The sequence below is a fragment of the Limulus polyphemus genome, unplaced genomic scaffold (genome assembly GCF_000517525.1).
Source record: "Limulus polyphemus unplaced genomic scaffold, Limulus_polyphemus-2.1.2 Scaffold108, whole genome shotgun sequence".
In the NCBI taxonomy this organism is placed as follows: Eukaryota; Metazoa; Arthropoda; class Merostomata; order Xiphosura; family Limulidae; genus Limulus; species Limulus polyphemus.
The window spans coordinates 149599-159879 of NW_013665718.1; the positions used below are offsets into that span (position 1 = coordinate 149599).

General features: G+C 29.8%; 1 protein-coding gene across 1 annotated transcript; it reads right to left on the reverse strand.

Moving 5' to 3' along the window:
- Positions 1 to 683: 683 nt before the first annotated feature.
- On the reverse strand, positions 684 to 10281 carry LOC111088975. Its single transcript, XM_022400465.1, has 4 exons — positions 10119 to 10281; positions 5321 to 5459; positions 2153 to 2360; positions 684 to 1019 (listed from the first exon to the last, which is right to left on the reverse strand). The coding sequence occupies exons 1-4, from the start codon at positions 10279 to 10281 to the stop codon at positions 684 to 686; spliced, it is 846 nt and encodes a 281-aa protein (XP_022256173.1).

Sequence of the window (10281 nt, forward strand, 5' to 3'; positions counted from 1 at the left end):
CAAGTACACTAACAAACCCACTTAAATTGTTCATTAACAAGTCAATCTATTCACATAATACAAGTACACTAACAAACCCACTTAAATTGTTCATTAACAAGTCAATCTATTTACATAATACAAACACACTTGAATTGTTGATTAAATCACAAAATATGTAATTGAGGTATCAGTTCCCTGTGGGAATATGAAATATAAATCAGTTAATTATATTTAGTTAAAATCTCACAAAACTTGGTTCTTAAATGATACTACATACAATTACTTTATCAGTCAACTCTATTCAATCAAAATTACTTTCTTTCATTTTAGGCTGAAAACAACAAATAGTGTCTATTCTTTGTAGTTGTGACACAAACTTGATCTTATGAAATATTACTGTATGTCATTTTCAATTACAGTTAGCATTACAATAAATTCAATGTGCTTTTAATGTTACAGAAAAAGTAGAATTTCACCAGTTATTCTATTCAGCTTTTGCATGTAACTTAATATACTAAAATACTTGTGAAAAACATAATGAGTTTGTTTGTTACATAAAGAAATAATGTGACTAAAACAACTTCATTTTAACTATATCTATCACATGTTTAGCAACTGTGGAGCTTGAAGTATTTTATAATAATGATTATAAATAACCTTATATTTTTCAAACTTCTTTATTTCCTATAAAAGTACCTAAATCAATGATCTAGAAGCATTTCACATACATCATGGAAGATTTCTAGTGATAACTTCATAGTCTTTTCCTTATCCAATTCAGTGAACTGTTTTTTCAGAGTTAACAGTCTGTCCAATGATAAAGTAGGGATAGATGACACAGAAAGAAGAAACCAACGCCAGTCTATACACACCGAGCGAGCAACCAGATTCTCACAGAACATCTCAACCTGTCTTGGAGTTAGCTGGTACCATTCAAGTGGAAGTTCTCTATCATTTGATTGTGAAGCAATAAGATAACAAAGAATATCTACCAGTGTTACCATGGTAACCAGACCTGAAGGAGCCACCTCTGAGAACTGTAAATACATTACTTTTCCTTAGCATATTTATGAAATATTTGCCTAACAAAAATTTCATTCACACCATTAATTTTTTTAAATACTGAATTTTGTTGTCCTGGTTAGTAGTTTACACGATCACCTACGTGTACTCATGAAGTAGTAACTAATTTTTCATTTTTGATGTATATATATACATATATAAATATATATGTGTGTGTAAAAGAAGCTGACATTCATAACTACATATTAATTATTTTTTACTCTATATTTTTCCTGCTAACCTGCTGCCATCTTCAGAAAAGTTCTGAGAAGGTTACTTTTGTTTTGGTAGTAGCCAGGATTTAATCTTGGGTCTTCCTTGACAGAAAGATTTGTGTTATATCCATTCAACTTGAACCCCATTATATAAAAAAATATACACACAAAAAATTGAAATTATTTACTAATTAATAGTTAGACTTAGATGATCATATAAGCTACTAACCACAACAATAATTGATATCCAATTGCCATAACCTTACCACAAGCACTTATTGAGTTGTATATGGCCTAAAACGTATGCCTCTCACATTACACTTAATTTTTTAAATATAAACTAAATTTTTGATCAATTTAAAACAAATATAGCACAAATTTGATCTGAAATTTCTAGTCTAAGCTTCAAAACCATACTAAATCTTCTAGTCATTTAATATTCCATTTCAAAACATACTTGAAATGTTTATAAGAAATTCCCTTCAAAAACTCACAAGATTGTGTGAATTTTTAGCTCAAACATTTTATAACATGCTAGATTTATGTTTGTAAGTGCAACTAATAAACTTTAATCAAGCTTTTCCACCAGACTATGTGATACAAGTTGTCATTCAGAAGATAACCTAAACATTGTGTTTTCTCCTTTATTCCAGATTTATCAACATTTGAATTATACTCTTCTTTTTTTGTGCAGAACCACATTTAAACAATGATCCACATATATAAAGTCAAATGTTCAAAATATTAATTTAACTACTGGTAGTAGTTGGCCTCTGATATATATATACACCTGAGTAATATTAGCACTAGTTTTTGACAAAACACAAATGCAGTTTTACTCACAACATGAATCTAGTTTTCACTAAATTACACAACAGTCAGGTGTCACATACCTTTCTAGATAAATTACAAGCCATTGTAATTGTAAAATGTGCTGGATGGACACATTTCTGGAATTCAGGTATGGGTGATAGTTGTGGAGGAGAGAACATAATATGGCCTGTATTAATAAAAAGTTGGTCCTTTACAATTACTAACTCCTCTTGAATCTTGGTTTCTTGCTCAATTTCAGAGTGAAGGAATTCTGCCAGTTGATCCACTCTGAAACCATATATTTGTACAAAAGGTATTCCTCTATAAGACAGTGTAGGTTGTTTATACTAAAACTGACAAATTTAATGTATCAGCATGTGGATATATTGTAAGTAATTTTAAAATCAGTAAATGAAGTAAACAATCTACAGAAATTTCAGATATTAACCCAAATTTTGTTTTCTAATCTTATCAAAATTAAGCTATAAACACTGGTTAAGAAACATACCCCCAGAAACTAGAAATAACTAGTTTGTTTAAACATACCTGCTTATAATCAGTGATACATTTTTGCTGTAACCTGGGACAATTTTTTCTTCATGTTATAGCTCGTATACATACATAAAATCTACTAAAAAACTCAAAAAAGGCAGAATCTTATAGTTACATTGTGCTTCAACCAAGTGAAAAACAAAACTAAAATTAGAGAATACTTTAGGTGCACTATTTATTCAATAACATATTACTAGTTACAATCCATGAGTATAAGTAAATAATACAATTGGTCAGACTCAGATTTAAATAATCTTATCTATAACAGCACACCTGGTAGGATCCTTAGTAAACTAAAATTTGAAAAAAACTTTGCTACATTAAATTTTAAGCAAAACTACTTGGAAGCTACCTGCACTAGCTGTCCCTAATTTTGAAGTGATAGACTAGAGTGAAGGCAGCTAGTCAACATCATCCACTGCTAACTCTTGGGCTACTCTTTACCAATAAATAGTAGGACTGACCATCACATTATAATGCTCCCCACATCTGAGACAGTAAGCATGTTTAGTGACAGTTTTTATCCTACAACCCGCATATTGCTATTCAAGCTCCTTAATTACCAAGCTATGCCTTAAAAGAAAGCAGCAGTAAGAAGTGGGATAGAGTAAATGGCATAGTGTAATGTTAATACCACTTGGAAATAATGTAATTATGTTATTATTAGAATACCTTTCCTGAAGTGCGTTACAGCCTTATTGAGGATTTGATACATCTGAGGAAGAACATTCAAGCACAAAATATCATTCTAATAAAACACACTACTGGAAAAAGTTATGAGCTCTAAAAGAAAATAGACATACAGGAGTTGCAAATAATGATATTTGCAACTAAATGGCCAAGTATTCTGGACAATACAAATAAAAGTAAATCATTTCTACAATGCACTAGTATTCTGTATTTACTTTAAACAGGGCCATACACCTTGTTTTATGCTATCATAAGTTTATGAATGTATAACTGTGAACTATTATTCCAAATGTCCTGCATCGACTCCACATAATTCAACCAAAGTTGCTATTTGACCTTCTTAGTTTTCACATAAGTTCATACAACCTTAATAATATTCACATTATGATTTTCTTCAGGCCAAATCATGATTGTGAGTGTTTCTTAAACCTCTATTTCCTTCATTGTATCATTTCATTACATTTGGTTAATGATTGGGATCACTACCTTGCTGTAAGATAATCCAATAGGTCTTGTTCTTGAGAAAATTAAACGATGAATAAAAATCTGCTTATATTTGTCAGCAATCAAGATGCCATTAATTTTGTGTAGATCACCATACTAATGTTAAAATGCAGTTCATACTTGCATTGGTCCAATGGCATACTTCATTGTTTATATTGTACACTGACCATAATATTGTTCTTCTCTCTGCCAATCAAATTATCTTTGATTGTTGCAAACAACCTGAATTTAGATTCATCTGTAAAGACCACCCTTCTCCAGTTTTGTTCATCCCACTATTTGCTGTCTGATGCTCATTTCAGCCTTTTGCTTTGGTTATCTCTCCAAGGCAGTGGTTTATGAGCAGCTACAGATCCATTTAGGCCACTTCATGCTAATGTGTATCTTACTGATCTGGAGATAACATTCATGGCTTCACATAAAGATAGGTCATTAGCAATATCTCTGGTGGACTGTCATGTATCATGTGATGAGAATACCCTGAACTACTTACCACTTAAGAAGAGTTTGGACTCTCTACTTCAAATTCTTCTATTACCAACAGAGCTGATTTCACACACTCTCTTCAGGCTTTCCATAGAGCTCTAACAGAAAAATTAAATTTTGCCCCAATCCGTAACATAGATGTTCAATATGCCTAGTAGAAATTTTTAGTTTACTACTCATGGACTCGATATAAACTTCAGAACAGTAACTGGAGTGACTATCAGTATTTCAACAGATATCTCAGGTGTGACTTTGAAAAAACCTGCTTCAACCCCTCAGTTAATAAGACCCTATGCTGTACTACCAAGATTGTGATAAGCTACCTTGCATTTGTAACTCAGGACAGAAATGATATGATAAATGTATAGAAATCAAAGTTGGCTGGTGAAGGCTAGGATACTTTTCATTACGTGATGGAGGTGACAATCCATGCCCTTATCCAATATGTCTAGTACATAGATCAGTTACCTATAATATCATGTCCCTACCATTCTATTATGAGCCTGGACACATCAAAATAATCTTCCACATTTCTATGCATGTCCAATTTTTAACATATGAACAACTATGTCATAAAAGTTCACTCACTACCAGCAAGTAATACTGTGACACAATTATATGGTAACAATAACCAAAAGGGAAAATCAGTTAATATTCAAATCTGGACGGATAGCATGAATTCTCACCAGAGAACATATCTCTTACTATTCTGAAGGTAATATTCACACCTGTACTAAGAATTAGGTCATTGGCAAGAACTCTACTGGACTGTCAGTATCACTCCAAAAGAATACCCTGAATTAGTAAACATCATATGCACATACAGGTAACTAATGATATACTGATTTTTGGAATGGTGTTCAAGTCTAATTTATCAAACTATATTAAATAGTTGCTCCTTTAATTTTTTTATGTCAAGTAATAGGATAATAATGATTTTTTATAAGATACTATATAAATACACTGCATTGAACTGAAGCATGAATTTACAAAAAACGGTTAGTTAACAAACATACACTTTTATTTCTTTTTGGAAACTTTCACCAATCTTTTCATTCATTTCATGAAATACAGAAAGGGCTTTATTCTTCAAGTTTCCTACTAAAGTTTTTCCATACTGATGGATAACATGTAGTCTTAGTTTCGTTGTGGTAACTAGAATACAAATATAGAATAATTAATACTTATTTGTTTTTGTAAGAGCAACCTTTATCTTTAGAAACCACAAAATTATCTTAACTAAAACAAAAATTACAAGATTATTGAAAGTACACTCTACATTTCTTATCATTATTCATCTCAAAATAAGAGAACACACACTTCCAAATTAAATGTTTTGGAAATATCCATCTGGCAACATAACTAAATGTATATAGTAAAGTTATAAAGCTGTACAGACTTTATTCACTCTCATATTCACATGTATACTTGTTCCATGATTTTATTCTGTAACATTTTCACAATTTTCATTTTACAGTGTGAAACATTTTTTTAATGAAAAATTAACCTAAGTGATTGTTTTATCAACCATTAAAAATATTTATTTATTAATTATTTTTTTACAAATTCTTTGTAGTAAAAAATGAATTGTTTTCATCATTTAAAAACAATTTCATGTTGTACAGCTTTTAGTAGAAGTTTTAGCTCTGTGTTCACTTGTCCTTTAAGCAATGTTCCTGTTTAACAGAGGCGTTGCTAGATGCTTAAAAGATTTGAGGCCCGGGCCCATAAGGGTGGGAATTTTTGGCATTTCAGTATGATATCGATCACGGTTTTGTATTCTGATTTTTCAAGACACAAACTGAGGATTCGGGGCAAGAGCCTCATGTGCCAGTGCCTAGTGACACCTGCGTTGTTTAACAAAAGTAAAATGTTGTGACTTTCCTTGAGTGATTGAAAACAAGCTTATCACCTTCTCTGAAATACTAGTTTTATGATCACTAAACAGAAAAATTAACTTATCTATAACTTGTGTACAGTAATTGTACTTATAACAGTAATTCTAATTAATCTCTTAAAATAAAACCCAGACCTGAGTTCTGATCTGTACAGATTTATAACATAGTTGACAAATCTGGCTATAATCCTAACAGATCTAGAATATGCTTTGAAAGATTTGTCCATTATTAATGTCAGGTATGGAACATTGATTTTGACAGGTCTACTTGCTTAATTTTCTTTTTTTAATAATTACCATAAATTACTTTTTATATCAGTCTATAATTATGCATGTGAAGATTAAATTGGATTTTTAATTTATATATTCATATAAATGCAAATATCAATTAGTAAAATTAATTCACATTATGAACAAAATTTACACCGGTTGACTGATACACAATATCATGTGAAAGTATTACATGCCTATTCAAGTTATTGCCACACAGTATCATATAGTCCTTCAATAATTTTTTCTTGTAAGATGAAATTTTACCATTGATTAAATTCATACTTGTTCCAGAACTGATACATGATATTATAATCCAAAGCCAAGCCATATTTTAGGAACATATCAACAAGTATATTCTGTTATATGAACACAAGTAATGAAGATGCAATGTAATGCAGCATTATGTTTATATGTTCATTGTTTAGATAAATTCATATCTGTATGACACTATTATTGTTGATAACTTTAAATATAATATTACTATTTTTAAATAATACAAATAAGAAAGGAAGTACTTTATACACGTTTATAATAGGTCTAGGATGCAAAATGGAAAGGGTGAGAAAAAAGATTGAGTAATTCACTGAATTGTGTAGAACAAATGCTCTCTTGGAAGTTGGAAAACTAACATTAAAGTTACATTTTGTTAGGCCCAATTTCAAGACCTAAGTACCAGTACTGTAGGTATTGAAGTTTTAATGTTAGCTTACTCTTTTAATCGTGTGGTTGTTGATTTCTTAAGTCAACTAAATTATTATATTTTGGTTAAGATAAAAATAGACTAGAAACTTAATAAGGGTGAGTAAAATAATTAAAGTAGGCCTATAAAAGAATAATAAAAAATGACAAGATAAAAGACCTTAGCACTTACAGCACCCACCAATTATAAAAATAATCTGTAGCTGTTGGTTGCTTGCATTGCTCACCCAATTATGAAGCAGATACATTAGGCACTATTTTTGAATTTTATAACTCTTTAAAGTATTTATTAGCTATTTCTATTTGATCGGTTTTGTAATAGCTTCTTGTTTTGCTTAACACTAGGAATTTTATTTCCCTGAAATTACTCAAATTATTGTTTTCTCAAAATACAATTTTTTCCATTTTATTATATATTTCCATTTTTGTTATTTTGTTTATTCTTTTCTGCAGTGATCAGTGCTGTACAACAAGAAACCATACCTTTAGAGTTGAAGGAAAAAATCTTGCAGGAGTATGTGCAGGCCTTGACAACAGAAGGTTCTTAATATGAATTTATTTTATAATATTTCTTGTTAAAATATATATTACATAATCAAACGTTTTCTATCTAAATTTTTTTATTCATTGTTTTTATACACCTTTATATTAGTCCACATTTCTATTTAATATATTGCTCTTGTTTTTCTCTTTCTACACCTTTCGTTGTATAATGGTTCATAAAATCTTTGTTCAGCATCAGGAATGTAGTTAAGCTTATCGTTTTTTGTACCAAATTACATTGTATTTCTTCAGTTTTAAGTTATTCATCTCAGGAAAAATGAGTTTGATGCTTAAAACTAATCTTAAATGGAACTCGAAATACATAGCATGAGATACGTTACATTAAAATGATTCTGAAGCCTCTCCACATCATGACAGTCCATGTTGCCATAAATAGTCATGCTCTACCTGAAAACTATGCATCTTGACAATAGTCGTGCAGCATATTTTCTTTTGCAAAAGGCTCCGTCATGCCAAAAGTACACTCCTTTTCTCTGCTTGCTTCCCATATAGTGTATGAGAATGATGAGTTGGTGAAACAATACAATTTCTTCCCACAACAAGACCTTTTCTTTTTAGTTTTTCATCCATTCGCATAAGTTTTTGATTTGATTTTCTTTCAGCTTCATTAGCTGGACTCCATACCATGCATGCATGCTTACCTATATTTTCTTATGTTTTAGTTTTCTGTCCTCATTTTTTGAAGCTTTTGACATATGAGAGAAATAGGAAGTAATTTTCCTTCTGAAATTCTGGAGTATCTCTAAGCACTATCAAATTATGTTTTGATAAGAGCAAGTAATATTTTATGGAATTACTGTAGCACAAGATCATGAAAAGGTGTAAATAGATTGCAGAAAAGCTAGAAAATTACCTAACTTTGGAAATATAGTAGAAAACATTTTGTTTACTCATATTTAATGTGTTTCAATATCTGAGTCATAGACATAGATCTGAAAAAAAAAAAGAAAAACCATTCTCCACCAAAAATTAAATAGTCCTTATAAGCTATATGCATTTTGATCCCTAATGGTGATAATTCTTACGTTTTCTTTTGCTCATGTACCATAACAATGATTAAAGGAGAGTATTAAGTGTATCATTCCTGAAGAGTAAATATACAATTTCATGCATAGCAATTGCCCTAGGAAACATTGCACACCAATTAAAACAACAAATTAAATAATTCAGATGCCTACTTATGATGTGCTATAAAGAGTTAAGAAAACAATGAACGTACTTATATGATTCCTGTCATAAACCTGTTAAATGCTTGAAGTTTCAAGACAAATTTTGAAGAGAAAAAAAAAACACTAAAGATTCCCATGAAATAATAAAAGCAAGAAGTGATTTATTTAAAACTCCAGATTATTCAGAAGCATGATTTTGCCATTTAAGTTTTAAGCATATCTAGAAGAAATAAACTTGTAACTCAATATTTTATGCACAATCTATGAACTTAATTTTAGGATACCAAGTTTTAAGCATATCTAGAAGAAATAAACTTGTAACTCAATATTTTATGCACAATCTATGAACTTAATTTTAGGATACCAAGAACTTTTTATTTCTTTTGTTTAGATAAGTTTATCATATATTAAAATTTATGTTGTTTTGAAAATGTAAACCAGATTACTGCAATATTTCTGTAAAGAGGAAACACTCATTACTGAATTTTAGTATTATTTCATTTGTATTATTTATACAAAAAAAAGTAAAGCACTTAAGCAATTTAGAGTAATGTAAGTAAAAATTATTAAGCATTATAAATAGAATAAAAGAACTGGAAATTAAATGTCACCAATTCTGTGTCAGCTTACTCAAGTTAATTTGTATCTACTTTTAATTAAATATTTACGGCTTAGCAAACATTCAGCTGTCTTAAGAGTTTCTTACCATTCATTATGCAATTCTGAACTACATTATATATTCTGTCAATTTTATTGATCTGCAGATAGAAATGTGGACATTTTCTATATTACTTGCAAAGCTCATGTAGGAGTTTTAATTTTCAGAATTTTTCTAAAAACATAAAGTCCTATGATTTATTTAATTTTTCTTCATTTTTTAATTTAGGGCAGCATTTAGTCCTGAAAGAATATATTTCTGTCTAATGATTGGGACTAGGTAAGCTTTACAGCTATTACAAATTGAGAATAAATTTTATTGGTTAATTAAAACTAATCTTCATACTTTCTCACTTCTAGCTATGATTTTTTAATAGCTTCACGATTCTTACATTTTTAATGCTAATGGTATCATTTAATGCTTGATTGTACAAACTGTTTCAATAATTCTATAAATTTATATATATATACTTAGCTGAATAAACCCTTAAAATGACACTTAAAATTTTAAGGTTAATTTCAATGTCTATTTTATTTAAAAATATGAGCTACTACAGAATTTCTTCACACTGATGGTATGAAAGTAGTAAGCATTTAGGTTACAGTAACCATCATTAGGCTCAGTTTTGCCTTTAAAGTTTTCAAAGTATGGAAGTTCTGTGTTAGAAATGTCCTTGATATTAATGTTTATTTCATTGGTTATAGTAGTATCTGCCAT